The sequence below is a fragment of the Tamandua tetradactyla genome, chromosome 7 (assembly GCF_023851605.1).
Source record: "Tamandua tetradactyla isolate mTamTet1 chromosome 7, mTamTet1.pri, whole genome shotgun sequence".
NCBI lineage: Eukaryota > Metazoa > Chordata > Mammalia > Pilosa > Myrmecophagidae > Tamandua > Tamandua tetradactyla.
The window spans coordinates 40,010,907-40,031,082 of record NC_135333.1 but is presented as its reverse complement, the minus strand read 5'-3'; the positions used below and the strand labels follow the sequence as shown (position 1 = coordinate 40,031,082).

The 20,176-nt window shown below is 54.3% G+C and overlaps 1 protein-coding gene across 1 annotated transcript in view; it reads right to left on the bottom strand.

The window, feature by feature from the left end:
• The window catches only part of FBLN1 (fibulin 1), an 82,436-nt gene that overhangs the window by 8,173 nt on the left and 54,087 nt on the right, over positions 1 to 20,176 (bottom strand). Inside the window, exons 15-16 of the mRNA XM_077169165.1 lie at positions 16,206 to 16,348; positions 14,801 to 14,938 (exon numbers count right to left, since the gene is read on the bottom strand). Coding sequence (XP_077025280.1) covers positions 14,801 to 14,938; positions 16,206 to 16,348 — 281 coding nt within the window. The remainder of the gene's footprint in view (positions 1 to 14,800; positions 14,939 to 16,205; positions 16,349 to 20,176) is intronic.

Below are 20,176 nucleotides of genomic sequence, written 5' to 3'. Positions count from 1 at the left end.
TTTCTCCCTGCTGAGGTGAGGCCCCAGGCCTAGGTGTTGGTCTTTCTTGCTCACTGACATAGGTTCTTCGTCCTACTCTGTGCCTGATACATAGGAGACAGTCAGTGACAGGTGGAGTAAAGATGATAGCATTAAGCACAGTTTATAAAGTTGAAAATTATCACCCCAAAAGGAAAGAATGGATGATAGCCAAATGGTGTTGAGTTTTCAGGTATCGACCAATGGAGGGAGAAAATGGGAGCTGGGCCTCAAGCAGGGAGGGAGGTGAGCAGGGAGGTGAGGTGGGAGCCTCTGCGGACAAGATCCTGAACAGAGAGCCTGGAAGCCTCTTAGGGAAGGTGAACATGGTCTTGCCCGACAAGCAAACATGACAAGCAAGCGGGAAGAAGCACCCAGATCTCAGTAAATTTACCTTGAAAGAAATAATGGCTCCCGGCAAGAGCCTCCCAAAGGCAAGGAGGGAAAACCAAGAACACTGAGACATGCAGCCAGGGCTTAGAAAGCAGAAAACTCGAGAACGGCTCGGCTGGGAAAGATACCCACAGCAAGGGAAGTGGAATGGAACTTGATAGCCCCACCAGCCCAGTGCTCCTCTCAGTTCCAGCACAATCCTTCCTTCTCCTGGGAAGCGAACGGGGCTCTGGAAGGAGCGTGTCCCGGCTCATGCAGGTGCCGTGGCGGGTGGATTCCCGCCCAGAAGAGACCGACCCCAGAGCCCAGCTCTTCCCATTACGTTCCATCTCCTCCCTTTCTGAAACGAGAATACATTCACAGTGTGCAGCAACGTGGAAGAAACTCCCAGAACTCACTGCCCTTATTTATAACTCATCATAAATACAGGGCAAAAATGGCAGAGAGGATTGAGGAGTTATAAAGTAATCACGTCAGTAATTGGCACTGCCGTGGAAGGAGTGGAGTTCCTGAAACCCCGTCTTCCCGACTTGCCCTGAGAAATACCCAGGTACAAGCTTGGAGGGAAGGGGGAACAGGTGTTTGGGCTGCATATTTAAAATACCAAATGTTGCTCAACATGTCTCGGCAAAACTCGTCATCCGCATTTCTCGATGATTATAAACGTGCTCACCGCACAGATGTCCCACGAGCCAAACTGGAGAGTTTGGATGGAGCAGCTGCGAGTAGCTGAATGAAAGAGAAGACCCTGGAGCCCCTGCCCCTCGGGAGGGTATGAGCAGGAATGGCGGCATGGAGTCCGTCTCTTCAGCCTTCCTCTGGGGCGCGATGACAAGCCCGAAGCCCACTCCCCTCCCTCTCCCCCTGCTGACATCCCCACTGCAGGCGGCTGACGCATTCTTCCGAGGAAACCAGGTTCAGTGCAGTGAAGGGAGCAGCTGAGGCCAGTGAGCAACAAGCCTGGACCCAGACCCCCACTTCTGCCCCTTCCACCACACTGTGCATTTGCCAGAGGAAGAAGGTTCTGGACATAATCTGTCATCAGATATACCCACTTCCTCCAGGCTGGCCATAGTGTGATTTCCCTCCTGCCTGGACCTCAGCTCCTACCCACCTGCTGGTGTCCTTGGGCCCAGAGCCATGCACGCATCGGCCTCCACAGATCTCTCCAGCACCTCCAGACGGACAATTCAGACCCAAGCATGCCTGACACCGATCCCATCATCCCCCCCCCAAACTGCCACCCTCCCCCGGGAGTTACCATCTACCCACTGTCCGAGCCAGGAACGTGGGGACCCCCCCCCCCAGGCACATCCAACCCCTCCCCAAGTCAGACTAATTCTGTTGCCAAGTGTCTCTAGACCAACCTCTCTTCTCCACCCCCAGCCTCACCCTACCACGGCTCAGGCTGGGACGGTATAAAGGAACTTATATTTGGTGCCTCTGCATTTTTGCCTGGTCCTAGGTACCCCCTGCGAGCGACCACGCAAGCCAGCCCTGCCCTGGGCGACTACAACTAGCCCTGCACGCAAACACCTCCACGTGGCTTGGATGAGAAGAAGGTACCCTCGGCTTCTCCAAATGGCCCTTGTGCTGCTGCCTTCCCTGCCACAGGGTTTGAAACCTCCAACCCTTAGTCTCTGTGGAACTCTCCATCTCTCCCCTCTGGGTGGATGAAGGCAGGAGCCAGGGACCCACGTGTGCTCTTCCTCTTAGGACCCGTGGGGAGCCAGGGTCCTCATCCCCCATCCCCCTTCTTCACCTCCAGGCTCTTTGATCTTATGAAGCTGTGTTGGTGCCTCATCACCAAACAAGATCCACGCAGCACCCAAAGCACAGGCCCCATCACTTCTGCCTGAGCGAGTGCTCACACCGGCATCCTCGCCACGGCACCCTGAGTCGCCAGCCTTCTGGAAGGTCCATCCAACCAGCCAGGCGTGTTGAGGCTCTGCTAAAACTCTTCTCACCCACCCCAGTGGGTAAGGTAAGATGCACCTGGATAAGCTCCCCCACACCCAACTGCCCGATTTCTCAGTGCAGGGAACCCCTCGCAGCTCCCTTGAACCCTCCAAGCAAAGGCCCTGAGGAAGGGGTGGGGGCGCGACCGCTGGAGGGCAGGGTGAGCTAGGGGCACAGAGCCTGTCTTGCTTGTGTTAGAATCAAAGACCTGGGAGCATTGCAGAGTGACAGGTCCAGTCCTCTGCTTTCCAGGACTGAGGCTGTGCTACCTCCTTTGTACAGATGCCACATTGGGGGGCCTCGGGAGATCACGAGGCTTGCCAGGTCCACGGCTGGTGAGCACAGAACGGGGAGGGGAGGGTGGTAAGTCCGGCCCGTTGGTGGGAACACAGTGCAGTGCTCACTCTTGGTTGCACATTCTGCAAGCAGGGAGCGTTGGTCAGGGCACTGGGGAGGACAGCCAAGGTGGCGGACGGCCGAAGGGGTCCATGCAGGTAAGCGAGGGGGCCTTGGCACAGCCAGGGAGAAACACTTCCCCACACCGGGCGCTGCCGTTCCTGCTGGGTTTGCTGAGTTCACCTTAAGCTAAGCTTTGGAGGACAAGGTGGCGGGCGAAGAATAGGCTAAGGAGGGCGCGCTCTTGCAGTGGGAGGGCCGGGGCAAAAGGCGGGACACCAAGGCTGCTTGATGCCGTTTCCCTGAGCGGACAAGGAGTGTGGAGGGGTGGGTGCAAAGGCTGGAGAGATGGGTAGGACCCAGATGGCCTACAAGCGCTGAGCCCCTTTCCCTGGACAAGGGGGAGTCACTACCAGATTTCAGCAAAGAGGGGGTATATGGAAATTTGTTGAGAAAGATCATTTTCCTTCCTTCTGTCCTGAGAGGAGCTATCAGCAAGCCAATGGAGGATGGAAAGGGGGCTTCCCACTGGACAGGGCCATGGCAAGGGACCTCCTTTTATGCTGACTCCTCGCACACTCCTCTACTTGGTTCCTTTTATCCAAGTTGCTGCCCCCCTCCCCAGGCCTCCTGCAGTCCGGGGGCGCTGCTGACTGCTTCCCCAACCGCTGACCCAACATGTAGGCCATGCCCACTCCGTGTGCTGTGTTCACTGCTGTCAGGGAGGCCCCCGAGAAGAGGCCCTGGACTGCCCAAGGCCAAGGGCACACCAGAAGCTTACAGTCCGCAAGAACCCTTCATGGAGTCTCAACATGCAGTGCCTGGAAGCTTCTCTGTGCCTGGGTGTCCTTACCTGGAGACTGGGGATAATTCAGGGTGGCCAGGAGTACCAGGTGGCACGATATGTAGAAGAGTGCCTGGCACAGAGCAATACCACAGCTTGCTGTAAATGTGACTATTATAATCGGGATCAATACTCAGGGTTCCTTGGCTTTGGCCGCGGGTTCTGTCTGACACGCCTCGGCAGCCTCCCCTACCTGGAGGTGGAAGGAAACCACTGCGTGCAAGGCCTGTGACAGCAACTGTGGCCTTTTACCAGGTCAGGCTGTCAGGGGAGGCCGTGGGAAGATTCACGCCATCCCCAGGACTCATTTATCTTATTTTGCCCAACATGAGGTCTCCAATGCTGTTTGGCTAAAACTTCATTTCTTTAAAAAAAGGATAATTTATTAATGCCTGGTGGTATCAAAAGCTTTTCAAAGGGTGCATAATGGCAGCCGTAAGAGCGTCACAAATCATCCAGGTTGGACACAGAGGGCCAGCGTGGGAACCTCTGGGAGATGCTAAAAGGCTGCTCCACGCTTGCATTAACCCCTTGGTGACTGGAGAAGTCAGTGGGAGTGTGTGATCCTGCAGGGTTCTGGACCCAGTTACTTTCCAGCGGGCCTGCTCCATGTGTGTGTGCACGTGCGTGTGCAAAAGAAAGACAAACAGGGTGATAGACGGCAGGACTGCACACATGAACACCTGGCAGGCTCTCCCCCAGGAATTCACAGTTTGCTGGAATGGTGAGTCAAGTAAAAAACTCCCGCTGCCCCCAGGTGAATCCTGGCCTTTGGCTCTAGCTTATGCCGTTCCCACTGGCATGAACATTTTTCTGCACCCATTCATCACAGGTCTCCTGGAAGAGTTTTCTAGAACATCTCCAGCCCGCCCACTGGAATGCAGTCCTTTCCCTCTCACCACGGACGCTGCCCTTGTCAGTGGCTGGATCCAGTGACGCATCTTTGGTCCTCACCTGCCTTGACTTTCAGCCTCGTGGGTGCAGCTTCTCCTTTCAGCTGCTGGCTCTCCTCCTACCCCTCCACTGCTCCTCCTGAGCACCTCCAATCAAGGAACCCCAGAGGGCTGCACACCCAGTCCTGGGTACACTCACCCCTGTGAGCTCAGCCAGCCTCGAGGCTTTAACCCAAGCCTCTGTTCACGTCCTCCGCACTCGGTTACCCCTACGTCAGCGTGGGCTGTCCAACAAGAGCCTCAAACTGGATGTCCAAACTGCACTTCGGCTCTCCCTACCTACACCTGCCCACGACCCGGCTTCTCGCATCCTGGGCCCATGGCAACGCTGACTTCTAGATGTTCAGGCACAAACTGGGGGTCCACCCTTGACTCCTCTCCCTTGCCCACTCATTCCCCACACCCAGTCCATCAGCAGAATTCAGCACTACCCTCCAAATACATCCCGAATCTGCTTGCTTTTCACCATGTCTCTGGGACCCGTGTGGTCTTAGCGGCCATCGCCCCCAGCCTGGCAGCCTGCAGGAGCCCCTCGTTGTCTCCCCGAGAGCCTCACACCTGTCGGTTCATGTTGTTCCTGGTCCTGAAACCCTCACTGGGACAGTCAAGGGCACGCGGCCTCCACACCGTGCTCCCCTCAGCCTCCTCCCTGGCCCTGTGCCTCACACACGGGGCTGCAGGGAACGAGCACACGCTGGTCCCCCTGCCCAGGCTCTCTTTCTACAGATTCCCTTGCTGCCTGGGTCTCTGACAAATGTCGCTGATGCCCAGATTTAAAGTTGCGCCTGCACCCCTATCACCCCAGCAGCCCACCCTGCTCTGCTTTTGGCACGGCACTCACCAGCATGACGCCGTGTGTACTGTACTTGTTTTTGCCTCTGCTCACCCTCTGAGATAAAAACTGCCTAAGGAAGGAATTCACATCTGTCTGCCTGCCTTGATCACTGCTGTACCGTCTAGAGCAGGGCCTACTCCTGGAGACCCCCACAGCATTTGTGGGATGAGGGAAGAGGAGAAGAGTTTTGGAAGCGGGTGGTCCTGGTGATAAGGAGTGCAAAGGACAGAGACGTGTGCTCTGCCGTGGGGGGTGTTGAGGGCATCTGAGAGGAGCAGCTGGCTGACGTGGGCTTAGAGGGATGCACAGGAATTAACCAAGAGGAAAAGGAGGCGAATAACATGGCTAAAATCCAGGAGAAGCAAGAGGCCACGGAATGGGTGGGCTCAAGGGCATGGGCTCGAGGGGCTGGAGCTAGGGGGCTGCCCGTGGGACCCAGGCGCCTCCCCCGCAGGAGTCAGTGGGGTGGCCTCAGGCAGTTTCTGCATCTGTGAAGTTGGAGTTGATGCCCCCCCGCCCCCCACTGGGCTCTTGGAGGATGACAGAGTGTGACATGGTCAGCCACAGAACTAGGCCTGATGCCTTCGACCCCAGCTGTGCTCCATGGTACTAGCACAGGGTGTCCAGAAAGTGTCTCTCCCTCCCTCAGCTTGTCCCACCTGAGGGACCCTCCTGCCCCAGCCCCTGCACCTCTTCCCCCCACCTCTGCCAGCCCGAGGGGGAATCAGGCTGCAGTAGTCCCAGGGGCGGGGGTGGGGGGTGCGATAGGGCCATCACCCTGGAAAGCATCTTGGCTGCTGGCCAGGGCGTGGCCCCTGGCGACGGGGCTGTGCCTCCCAGAGAAGAGAAAGCCCCTAATCCCCGGGATTTGCCGTGAAAGCCGGGACAGGGCCCATCACTCATCGCTCGGCCGGGACGGCTGCACTGTTGTTTTTAGGTGGAATTTCTGAACCTGGTTTGTAATGCGGACTGATCCCTGGCCAAACTTTCCGAATTGGGCTGGAGGACAGGGTCAGCAGCGCCTGTTTAACCCCTTAAGGGGTAATGATTTTGAAGAGGTGATCTGGGCCCTGCTGGCTGGGAAGGCTGACGGTGACTCAGGGCCAGGCGGTGGGGTGGGAACAAGCTCTCCAGAGTCGACTGCAGCCTTGCCGGACCAGGGCAGAGGTACAGCTAGGTTGGTCTTTTCACTCACAAGCCCTTGTACCAGGGTCGCTGTGAACAGTGGAGCAGGTTGTGCACTGCACACAGACTAGGCTGTGAATGGTATGCTCTAAGATTGTGCAGTGTACAACACACCCAACTGCACATGGCAGTCCTGCCACACACCACTTCTCTCTCTCTCGGAGACATTAACAAGGATGAAGCCTACCCTTGAAAAATAAGCACTTTCAGCCACAGCGAACTCAGATGCAGGACATTAGGGCAGCTGGTCTACAGTTTCTTGAAAGTAGGATCTATGGACTGGGTATGAATGTGTGCCCTGGTACCCAGAACAGGGTCTGGCATGGAGTATAGGATACTCTTGTTGAATGAATAAGCTAATTCAAAGATGACTGGACTTGGAGGCCACAGCTTCCACCATCCTGGCTTTGCCAGCCCAGGTTGTGGCCAAGCCTGTTAAAGGCAGTCAGAGCCACCTTGGGGCAAACAGGCCCCGGCACAGTCCCATGGACCTTACCCTGGCCCGCTGGGCCCTCAGCAGCCCTCCAGTTCCAGACTGCTCCCTCCCAGAGCCTCGTCCAGCCTCTCCACCACCTACTGAGCCAGGCCACTCTCAACCCAGGCTAAGATATGCCCTGCATGACCCTGCAACCCTGCAAGGCAAGTATTAGTGCAGCAACTTTACCGAAGAGAAAACTGAGGCTCAGAGGGGGTATGTGACCTGCCCGAGGCCACATGATGAGGAACAGAGACTGAGAATCAAGCACAGAACATCCCACTCCAAGCCCAGGGCTCAGCCATCATGCTTAGACCTAGAAATGGCCACCCCAGGCACTAATGCAAATGAAATTTAAAATGCTACTATGTAAACGTTTCTAGTACCCTTTGAAGGTGTGTGTGTGTGTGTGTGGGGGGTGGTGGTGAGGGTGTTGTGTGCTCACACACTAGTTGAGTTTAAGAGGGTCCCACATCATACTTTAGGACAGATGGTGTGGGAAGTGAACTGTGGGGCCCCGTTCATGTGAAAGGGGCCCCACAGTTCATGCTTCCTGCATACCTACTGAGTGCAAGACACTGTGGGGAGTTTTTGTATAATCAGTTCATCCAGTTACATAATGTAACATAATACAAGGATGTGTGTGTGATTTTGGAGTATCCATCCTTAGCCTATTATAGGGAACCCTCTTTAGGGTGAGCCAGGCAATTTCACAATCCTGTAATCACCCAAACATTTAACAAATGCAGAGTTGCTGCCATTGGCCCGGCCAGCTTTGCCCATGCTCAGTGCCGAGATGTCAGCCCTTCAGTTTCTCAGGGCTCCCCACTGCAGCTCCAATTCACTGGCCCTAAGCCTGGCAAGCCTCTTGGCTGCCCCTTCCCAGGCCGGGCGAGAACCTACGGTGGTGCAGGGTGAGGAGCTGTGTTCTCAGGACGGGTGACCATCTGTGGGGGCACTGGCCGGCAGGCCCTGGGGTCACTTCTGGTCTGACACACTTACTAAAGCAAAATCTATCTGCAAAATCTCTATATCCTGTCCCTATGCCCATCGGGCTCAGGCTGGGGACCTGGGGCTAGCCCTTGGAACTTTGGGGTCATCCTTTCTCCAAGCCAAGTGAGCGTGCACCATCTCAGAAATCAAAGCCGCCGTGTGTGCATGCACCTACTCACACCCACACACTTATCTGTACACACACCCACATTCACAGGCACACAAGCCACATACAGCATGCACTCAACCACACACACAGCCCTACACACACTAAACCCCATATACACTCACATCCACACACTCAGCACACACACCCCACGCTCACCCCTGCATACACCCTCAGTCCATAACAAGCCCACAAAGCAGAGTGGGAGCTGACTCTTTTCGAATTCGCAGGATATAATTACAGCACATTTCTTGCTGGAGAGGGTCCTGACCCAGCCAATAAACAACCTTGCCCACCTACAGCCCATCCCAGTGTCTGGCTGGAGCTGATGTGGCCAGACCCAGTAGCCCTCCCTGACGGCTGCCACCCAGGGGTCGCTCAGGAGGCCGCAGATCCCAGACCCTGCTGGCAGATGTGAGGGAGGCAGGCCTGGGGTCCCAGGGTGGCATCTGGATGGGTGAGAAAAAGCTGGTACTGGCCGGGTGAAGATGTGGGGAGGGTGCTCGCAGACCCCGCTTCCCACCTCGGTGGGTGGTGGCTGGAGCCTCTTGACCATATGGCCATGAAGGGGGGCTTTACCAAATAAAGGGGCGGTCCAAGGCCACCAGGTCAGGGATGCTGGACAGGAAAGTGTGAAGGGAGATGCTGCACTCCCTCTCCCCTCTGGCTGGAACCCAGAGCCCACCACTGCAGCCAGACCCCGGCCGATGCAGATGCCAGCTGCCACAACCCCAAGGAAGACCAGGCTGCACAAGGGCATTGTGGGGGAGCACTGGAGTCAGGCTGGCCCCGTCCACACCCCACCCTCACCTGCTTCCTGGTGGGATCCCTGGCAAGCGACTCAGTGCGTTTGGCCACATCTTCTCATCTGCCGAGTGGGGTGAGTAGGGGCAGTGACTATAAATAAGCAGTCAGATGTGGGAGCACACCCAGGCCTGTGCAAGCTTTCCAAAGAGCATCACAGGCTCCCAGGGGCTCCCCTTTCAGCCTCCTTTCTCACCCTCACGGCTACACCCTGGCAGCCCCAGTCACCCCAAACTGTGGGTGGTCCCTTCCCACTCCGCGCCTCTTGTCATGCTGCTTCCCTCCGCCAGGAATGTCCCTTGGTCTAGCTCACTCCTATTCAGACATCAAGACCCAGCACTTCCTCTTCTGAAAAGCCCTCCCGGACTACCTTAAGGCTGGCTGGGCTCCCTCTCCTCTGCAGGTCCAGCACATTCCACACCATCTTAGAAGGGCCTGGTTGGCATCCATCTGCCCCTCTCTGGGCTGGGAACCCCCCAAGGGTGTGCAATTATGTCTGCATCCCCAGAGCAGACAGACGGCCCAGGCTCCCCTGTGACCACTGCTGCTCCCTTCCCCAGCCCCCAGGCTGTCTCCCTCCCTCCCAAGCATACCTAAAAGGAGCAGGTGGCTGATATTAGCGCTACCCAAACTGAAAGGCAGCAGGGGGAGGGGGTGTTTGCAGACCCGGGGGCAGGTCTTGGGGGGCAGTCCGCATCTGGAACAATTTTTTGTATCTGAACCAAATACAGATTTGTTTATTTCCAGGATTTCTAAAGCCCTAATGCAGGGACTCTTGCATTAGCATTTAAATTGAGCAGCCACTGGTGACATCTCATGAGGCTCCGAGCCCACACCATGGGTCCTGGAATATCGAATACGGAGCTGCTCTGTTGTGCTTGCAGTTGTTTTAATGCAAATAGAGCCTTCCTGCTAATTATGGAAAGGCTGTAAACCAGAGCTACGGGCTCCATCCGCAGAGAACAGTGAGCAAATCCACCTCTCTCATTTCAGTTTACTTTGGGGCTGGTGGTGCTAACAAGTACTCACAGGTCAGCTCCCACTGTGCTTGTTAGTATTTGTAACAGAAATCCACCAATATATTTGAATTTCACGAATCTCAACTCACACGCCGGGGCCGGATGCAGCAGGCTTCTCTCACAACAGGAAAGTCCAAGGTACACCACATCAGGGAGAATGCTTGAAAAATGACAATGCCCCAGTTTTCTGATTGTCCTTTCTGGCTGGGGACGTCTCCGCTGTTTGAGAGGAGTACCTGCACAGTGGCCTTTGTGGGGTGAAAGGCTGATTTCCTTTCCGCTGCACCTTTGGCCAATACTGGACACTTACTATATGTGCAAGCACAGTGGGAGCCCAAGTCCCGGCCTACAACGCCACAGCCCCCTCCCCTCAAGCATCCTTGATTCCATGTCCTCTCTATGCACAAAGCTACTAAGTCAGCCTTGCCCCAAGGCTCTGCTGACCATGGGCGAAATGAGACGGCAGGCCTAAGAAACAAGGCGGCCAGAGCTGCCACCAGTTCCTCTTGGCTTTGGAGAGGTTTTAACAGAAATTTTGGCAAAGCTGACCCTCAGTTTAGACAGAAACAGCCCCCTCCCCTTCTGAGACAAATTAATGGATAGTTCAAATGAGCAGGGAGAGAGGTGTGGAGAGCTAAGGCGCAGAGACTGGCTTCAGCCCATGGGCTGGGGAGCACAGAGGTGGCCCCCAGCTGCCTTCTTCTCCGTGCAGGCTGATGACCTATAGCCTGTGCTGTTGCCTCATCTAGTGCCCCCCATCTGTCACCATGTGGAAGCTATTGCCTGAAAACCCCTTCCCTGAGTGCCCCCTGGTGCCAGCACGTGCCCTGCAGAGCTGGGATGAACCCGAGCTGCACAAGGAAAGCTTTGTAGTAGCCAAGGATGCCTCAGGCGTTAATGGAGCATTTTTGTACAGGCTGGAAAAGCCATCTTCATTTTTCATTGACAGCTGGCTGAGGAGGAATGCACTGCAGAGTCTGTAAAAGGCTTTGCAAAGACAACAGGCCCTGCCTGGCCTCAGGTTCTCCTTGATCCCAGTAAGGAACTGGTTTTCAGAGGATACCCTAGAGGAGGACCTGGCTGTTTCAGGTTCTTGGTTGGCTTGAACCACTGTGCTTTTTGGGTTTTGGTGGGCTTGGACTCGGCTGCCTCTGCTCCTGGTGGCTTATACACAGCTATTTTTCTGGGAAACGCAAACTAGTGCACCTTTGCCCAAGTCAGCACAAGCCTTTTGCAGGCTCCTGATCTGGGGGAGGCACGGTATTTGGAGAACACGGGAACAGAAGCTCCAGCTCTGCTCTATCTTTGGCATTGAGGGACCTCAGGCACATGTCTTACACGCTCGAGTTCTTGCTTGTTCATCCGTTACATGGGGAGGATCCCACCGTGTCCCAGGGTGGTGGCAGTGTGAAATGCCGGCTCCTGGTTTGCAACAGATGCTCACTAGGTGACAGTCACTCCTTCTTATGCTTCAAGACTCGGCTTGGGTCTCACCTCTTCCAAGAAGGCCTCCTGACTACCATGTCCAGTGCCTAGGGCCTGCATGTACTTGGTGTCAGGCAGGCCAGAGTTTGGTGAACACCTGTGAATAAGTATCTCTTCCCACATGCTGCCAGGAAGCACAGGGCAGTGCAGCGGCCAGGCCTTAGAGCTCTGAGGCCCTGCCCAGGAGCAGCAGACAGGAGGGCCCAGAAAAAGCTTTCCCTCTTGGCTGACCTGAAGGGTTTCTCTCTCTGATGCTTGCCATGAGAACTGTACTGCTACAAACACCTTTGAGAAAATCGCAGGCTCTGGGATCTATCTGTTGCTTGGTCCCAGGGAGTCATTTAACTCGGTTCCCCACTTGCACAAGGGAGACAAGGATGTCCCTTCCAGGTATCACACATGAGGACCAACATGGAGGTGAGTGTGCGGTGACAAGCCAGCAGTGTGAACCCCAAGGCGGAGTGCCCCGGGTCCAGGGCCTGCTGTCCCAAGGGTGGACACCCCCATGACCAGGAGGCTCCCAGGATGCACATCAGCTATGTGGGCAGAAGAGGAGAGGGCAGGGAGAAGGAAGCCCAGGGGAGAGATTTTGAACAGAGACACGAGGTGGCCACTGGTGAATGCGGAGATGAGAGGACAACCAGAAGCACAGCTTGCTCAGCAAAACCTGGCTTTCTCTAGGCTCAGACCAACACCCAGGGGGATGGGTATTAATAATCAATGATAACCAATAACTAACAGTGACGATTGGCATCTCCACCAATGACAGGTGGAACCAGATAACCTCCAAGAATGCAAACAGTTGGGACATCCCACAAACATCCTAAGGAGCAACAAGGCCGGAGCCCACCAGGGGCAGAGTACTGCCACGGATGGCTGTTGGCCAGCCAAGGCCAGCAGGACGAACTCCCCAGCTCCAGGCCTGGCACTACCCCATGCAGCACCAGCCCAGAATTACAAAGACCACGGCGTGTATAACCCCGTGCAGTGAGGGGAGCCTGCTGTCTGCTGGGCCAGCATTCCAGCCGGCCACCCCGACCGGAAGCTTAGTCCCTGGGGCCCTTTTCCCCACATTCCACGGCTGGGGAGCCATGCCCAGGGATGGCACCTGTGGCCCCTCGTGCCCAGGGGCTCTGTTCTAGTCCCTGCTCTGTCCCCGAGCCACTGAGAGCAGAATAGCAAGCCCCTTGCCACACTGGGCCTCAGTTTCCCCCTTGACATACACACACAAAAAGGTTTGGGAGAGCTGTTCTCCAGGAGCCTCCCAACTCTGGCAGGCCAGGATTTTATGCCCCAGTGGATGGGAAGCTGAGAAATAGAAAATCCCAGGTTGGTTTTGTTTGGAGTACAGACGCAGCTGGAGAGAGGCACTAGTGGGCCTAACCTTCTGGCTTGGGTCACCCCCAGGAAGAAATTAGCTGGGAGCCGAAGGTGCACAACTCCAAGGGACCCACCCACCGAGAGAGTCCGCCCAGACCTCCAGGCTGTGGCCGCCTGTGCGTACCTCTGTCTCAGGATCACCCTTTGTCTGCTCAGGGGCTGCCTATCTCCTGGACTGGACTGCAAGGCCTGGGTGTGGGGGGCGGGGGTGGGGGGGGGGGCGTGGGGGTGTCTTGAGTCCATTTCTGGGTCCCCACGGCTGGCCCAGGGCCTGGCATGGAGGAGGCTTGGGAAGAGTTTTGTAACTGGAAGAATGAACGAGTGAACTGGAAATATCCATGATTCCAAATGTCTGTGGCTCTAAGTGCTGAGAACTGACCCCGCAGACGCGGACCCCAACTCAAAGCACAGGGCTGGCCAGGGTGGGCTCTGCACGTGGGCACTCCCACTCCCTCACCCACTGAGGTCAGGACTGACAGACACCCCCTCCCGACCTCCTCTTGCTCTGCATTAATCACAGGAGGCTGAAGGTCCCCTCAGGTTCATTTCATCCAAGCCTCCATGTACATTTGGGGAAACCAAGGCCTGGGGGGGTGGGGTAGACTCGAGGGCTGCTTGTTGACAACAGAACTGTGTACCCTCCCCTTGGGGTCCCAGCCAGGGCTACGGGTACCACTGCTCATCTAATTAACTCATTATCTCTGTTGCCAGCTAGCGGGGGAGGCGGCTGGGGGAGGAGGGCCCCAAACGGCTCAGTTTACAACGTGCAAACCCATTTAAAAGCTTGTAAAGTTGCTCTAGATGGCTCTTTGGCAACGGGGGAACAAGGGGCCCTTTCTGCAGCTGCCAAAATCCGGTCGTGGTGGGGTCCGAGGCCGCGGCGCCCAGGTTCCAAAATCCAACAGCGCCACCTAGAGCCCGTGACGCGCAAGCGCGGGGGATGGACGCACACAGGGGACGGTCGCACCAGCAGGCCAAGGCCCTACAGAGGCCAGACACTCCGAGTCTAGGAGGGGCTCTCCCCTCACTCACTTCGGGGAAACAGGCCCAGCGGTGGGAGGGGGTGGGGGGAGGGGAGAGGGACTGGCCCTCGGTTGCTCTGCCACCTTGAAAATGTTCAGAGTCTAAATCTGAGTCCAGAAGGGCAGATGTGACCCTTTCATTCCCCATGAATTAGAACTCTTTAGAACATGACAATTCAGGAGGCACGAAGGATGACGACGGCAGTAAGAGGGCTGCCCCAGCTGCGCACCCCCACACCCCCCACGCCCTGGCCAGACCGACTCTCGCAGCATCCTGGACTCACCACTTCTGTCCCTTCCCCCCACCCCCAGCCTCTTCATTCCCTCAGTCTTTCCCCTGCTCCTCGCCAGCAAATCTGCTCAGGCACCACCTGCACGGGCAGCACCCTTTGACCCCCCGGCCTCAGCTGCAGGGGCCTGTGGGTCCTCTTATGAGGAGTGGACCTGCTCGAGGTCACGCATGAGCCAAGTTGAGTCTGAGGTAGGGACTGGTGTGTGGTGCTTGAACGGCCAGTGGGCCCCGCTTTGTATGGTGCAAACAAAAGTCATGTCAGCCCCATCCACAGAAGGGCCCTGCCCAGCCCTGGGCCGTGGTGAGAAGCAGGGCTAACTGAATTTAATCCACCTGCTTTGCAGGTGGAGAGCCCAAGACCATGACACCCTGTAGTCCATGGCAGCCTGAGCAGCTCCAGCCTCTCTGGGCTGCTCCTGGGACTGAGATTGGCTAAGGTGTGTGGGGGGAGGTGGGCTTCCACCCGGGCCCTGAGTGGTCGTGGGACTGGATTGGGGAAGGGGCCTCAGGTGGGAGTAGCTAAAATGGGGCGAGGCAGAAGAGGGGCACCTGGCTTAGCATGGAGGTCTCTGGCCACTCACCCACAGTTATTCCATCCATGAAGCGCTTGACGATGTCAAAGGATTCCCGCAGGTTCCCTTCCGTGATGTCGAAGACGATGTCGGGGAGGCTGGTAGGATACGCTGGCGCTGGCATGATGGCCCGGAGGAAGATGATCTCTGCAGCAGGAGAAGCACAGCACGGGTGGGAAGCAGTACGGGGCTCTGCTCACCCCAGAAATGTGCCCCTGGCCAGGCTCACCAAGGTGGGGTTGCCTGCCAGTTGACAGCCCCAAAGTCACCAGCTCCCTGCATGATGAGATGGAGCAGTGCTGGGGGGCAGTCATATGTCACAGCTCCCACCCAGCTGGGCTGGGTGACCTTGGGAGAATCCACCCTCTGGGCCTCAGTTTCCCCCATCTGCCAAATGGAGAAGGTCATGCTGGCTCAACTGCATGTCTGCCCAGAGAGGCTCCTTCTTATTACCACGTCCCCAGAGTCTAGCCCATGGCATGGCACAAAGGAGGCTCGTCAGTGTTTGCTCAATGAATGAATAATGGCGAGTGAGCCTCCAAGAGGCTGGAGGAAGAGCAGGGGCGGCAACACATGCTGCACTCCCGGGAGTCTGGGGGATGCAGCAGCACCTCTCCACAGTTCCTGCTCAGGGTGCAGGGAGCAGCCCCTGGCCCTGCTCCAGGAGAAAGGATGCTGTGATGGCAGGTCTATACTTGCTGCAGGGTAGGGCATGGCGGGGGAATACCAAGCATGCTTCCTGGGATCCCGTCCAGCCCCTCTCGTCCAGCCGCAGCTTCGTGGCCAGGGCCACAGGTCAATGCGTGTATCTCATCAGTTGCATCAACGGCTCCCCAAAGCCTCGGGGATGAAGTCCCAATTCCAAGGTCAGGCCCTCACTCATCGTCCCAGCCCACCTCTCGCCCAGCTCCTATCAGTCCAGCGAGAAAAACCGGTGGTTTCTTGCATGTTCCCACACTCTACTGACCTCTGGACCCGTATTCTGTTCTGCTTGGTGCCCTCCTCTCTCCCTGTTCTCCCCTCTTGCTCGATTATCATTGATTGGCCACTCAGGCGCCAGCGTGGAAATCACTTACTCCTGGAGGCCCTCCCTGACTCCTCGGGGCTTGGCACAGAGTTGGTGTTTGGGAGCTATTTGCTGACGGACTGTTATGCCCCAGAAGAGATGCCCTGAACCAAGAGCTGAGAATGGGGCTGTGCAGTCTGGGTATGTGAGGAGGACCCAGAGTTAAGAGGACAGTTGACATTTCACACCCCAAACCACACTTGTCAAAGGAACGGCATCTGCCATCTGAGCTCTCACCTCAAATGGAGGAAGACCCCAAAGGGGGCTGCCTCTCAAGGAAGCTTCCCTAGATGATGGCCCCTCCCGGGACCTCCATGCCACCTCCCAGCACGGGGCATGGCCACTCACCTTCAGGGCGGCTGAACTCGCGGAAGGTGGGCAGTGAGATGACCGTGTAGGAGATGGTTTGCACGGGGTTCAGCACACAGGAGGCGTCGTGCTGGCGGCAGGACTTCACGCAGCGGACTGTGTCCATCTTCTCCTGGCGGGGCCTACAGGGAACCACGGCACAAGAGGCTGGTACAAAAGTCAGCGCCACATCCCACACAGAGACCGAGAGCAGCAGGCGGCCAGGCTGGGAGCACCTGTCCCGGAGAAAGAGCCACCGGAGAGCCGCGGTGGCCTCTGCAGCCCTGCCACACCACAACGAGGCCGTGGAGCCTTCCTGCAAACTGGACAACTGGACTGGGCCCCAAACGCCAGGGACACCCTCTGGTTCCCATCTGCCTCCGCTGTGGATAAGTGAAGCTCTGAACTGAGTCTCAGTTTCCACAACTGCAAGATGCATTCATTCATTCACCTGTTCAAAACATACATCTTCGGTTCCTGCTGGGTTCCAGGTGCTGGGGACGCCAAGGTGAGCAAGTGACATGTGCTCCTGCCTTCCCAGAGCTCACAGTTAGGTGGGTAGCAGAGGCGATGCATAAGGGGGTGTCTAGAAAGCACTGAGTTCAATGACCAGCATAAAGGAGTCAATATTATATTGTCATGTGACGGGAAAGAGGCTGAAGTTTGTTCAAGGTCTATTTTCCAGGCACTGCACCAGACCAATTTTTGAAACCTCTGAATCGTAACGTAAAACACAGATACAGAAAGCTACACACAACCAAGGTATAACGTGATGAGTTACCGTAAGGCAAACACCTTTATAATCACCCCCAGGTCTAGAAGAGAACTTCAGCAGCCACCCAGAGGCCCTTTCATGTGCCTCAGATCAATCGCAAGCCCCTCCTTTATCCCCAAAGCACAAAGTAACCCCTATTGGGACGCACAGAGCAATCACTTCCTTGGGTTTCTTCGTAGCTTATCACACAAGCATATCTCTCTAGACACAACCATTTAGACTACTTTTTTAATTTCTGGAAAGTCTTCTTGAGTTATCATTTTGGTATTTATTTCTTCCCCTTGTTTTGGGTTTCTTCTTTAGCGATTCCTATTGCCTGCATGTTGGATCTTCTTGGTCTATCTTCAATATCTGTCATTTTTCCTTCATGCTTTCTCATCTTTGCTATTTATTTAAAAATGTCTTCCTCCTTCTTTTCAATTTCTAAGTGGTTATTAACTTTCGGTTCCCTCTACTTTATTCTTTATTTCTGAATTGCTTTTTAACCTAATTTTTAATTATTTCATGAGTTAAATGAGTTACTATTTGAGCTAATAAATGAGTTACTAAATGAGTCGATCACTTCATTTCCTAGGTTTTCTAATTCTGACATATTTCTCACCCGTGTTTGATCATTCTCTTAATGTTTTTAGTGTGTGTGGAAGTAGAAAGTTACAACCTCTGAGCACATCCTCCTGTGCTTGTGTTACCCATAAGGTCATTCTATTTTTTATTCCCCTTTTCTTAAACTGTGCAAGGAATTCAACCTGGACACTTTGAGGTTGACATTATTTATGTGACGGTAGTTTTCTTAAAATTTTAGAAAGCCATAATTCACAGTAGTTTTTCACAGAGACCTCCCTTATCTGTTGTTTTTGGTAGCTTGCTTTCTGATATCCCACCACTTTTACCTGGACCTTCTTTTTCCTTAGTCTCTATTGTCTCTTTCCTACTCAATTTTCTATTCATTTCTAGCAGTGTCTCCCAGTGTGACACGCTGACCTGGAGAGGACCCATGATGGTTCAGTTTTAAGGGGGTTAAACTACTCCACCCCTCTGATCCTTGCCATGTGCTCCTTGCCGGCACTGGTCACTGGCATGAACAAAGTTCCTCCCAGTTTCAGCTGCTTGTCTCAAATTGGTCTGTTATACTTTCCAGTGAATACCTGGTTGGGGCGGGGGGTCAGTTCTCCTGATGTCAGGACTAGTGGACACTCCGCTGATTTCCACTGCTTTCTCCTGTACCGAGGTCAGCTCCACACAGGACAGCATGCATTGTGTTTTGGGCTCATGGGGCTACCCTGACACCTGGTTAGTTGTGTTTTCCATGGATGTTTGGTTTTCTTACTTAGTTGTTTTGTGTGTTTTCTGGTTAGGATGCAGAGAACTTCCAAAATGATGCTGCACCCCAACCCCCTTTTTTTCTTACATACATGCATGATCAAGAATGCTGAAATGAGTTCGTTAATACATGCAAAACTGATTACACATCCTATAGTGCAATAAAATGCCATATATGGAATTAGTTTTTCTATAGGGTGGAAATCAGTTGTATCTCTACGAGTTAATTTCTGCCCTCACAGAACTGTAAAATTGCTTAGTCAATAGAAGTCAAACATACACACCCCTAAAGAATCAGCTAATTCCAAGATTCCCTGTGATAGACATTTTGCATATATCATCTCATTTAATCCTTATGACTCTTTCCTCTACACCATATCACTTTCTTCTTTAGCTAATACAATACCTTATTTAGAACTTGGGATGATAGAATGGGGACTTGTAGGCAGGACTCTCGGCGATGAGATAAAGGAGCAATCTGACTAGCACTGATGGCTCCCAGGAATGCCGCCCTCTTCAGGCATTTGAAGCATCACAGGGCAGGGGCTCAGAGCACAGACCCCAGAACCGGGAGGCCAGAGTTTCCATCCTGCCCCCACCATATACAGGCTGTGGGGTTTTGGGCAAGTGACTTAATTTCCATGTGCCTCCATATCCTCACTGTGAAATGAGGATCATAATGGTCTTTTCCTCATAGGGATGTTGGGAGGATTAAACAAGTTAAGTGTTGAGAAGGGTGCCTGGCCCACAGCAAGGGTCAGGTGATGATGGTGGTAGTGGAGATGCTGCTGCTGATGGTGTGGTGATGATGATGATGATGATGATGATGGTGTAGTGATGATGATGATGATGGTGATGGTGTGGTAATGATGATGATGATGACGGTGTGGTGATGATGGTGATGATGATGATGATGGTGTGGTGATGATAATGATGGTGGTGGTGGTGGTGGTGATGATGACGGTTTTCCCTTTGGAGCTTGATTCATAGTAGTGTAAAGGTCAGAGGAACGCCAGTCTAGGAATCAGAAGTGATGGCAGCTCTGCATTTCACTAACCTTGGATTTGTTCAAACCCTCTGAACCTTCGTTCCCCATTTGCATCAAGAACCTCATACAAGACACTCAGGTATCTTCCAATAGATAGAGAAAGCAATGTTGTCGAATGCCTACTACACACCAGATACTGCTTTGTGTGTTATTTCATGCTATCTTTAAAATAAACTCATGGGGTGGGCCTCGCTAGTTTTATTTTACAGATGGAGAAACTACAGCTCTGAAATGTGAATGACTTATCCAAACTCTCAGAGTTAATAAATGGCAAGGAGGGGATTCAATATCTCACTCTTGGCTTTTCACTTTGTTTTGTTTTGTTTGTGCTGCATGTGCTCCCATGGTGTGATCTAGGAACACCACGAGGACCACAGAGCAGAGGGCCATTTAGATTCTAACCCACGTGTGCACTCACACACACATACAGAAAAGCAACAGAAGTGTCCAAAAATAGAACAGGCCACCTTAAGGAGGAAGGATTTCTACAAACCAACAAGGGTTCAAACAAAGCTGGACAGTCACAGGGTGGGGATGTTGGAGAGAGGGTCCTGACAAGCTGTGGAAGGTTACAGGATGGCCTCTAAAGTCCCTGAGGCTTGGTTTTCCCTTTAACACTTCTGTGGATATAAAGGGGGAAAAGTACTCTTTCTAGCCTCAATAATGCAGACCAAGATGAGTGAATGATTGAATACAATGACTGAGCTCCTACTATGCCTTGCTGGATTCACAGAGGAGGTGATATTTTAACTAAGCCTTGAAAATACCATCATCCACCCATCTAGGAATCTATCCATCCATCCACCCATCTATCCACCCACGAATCCA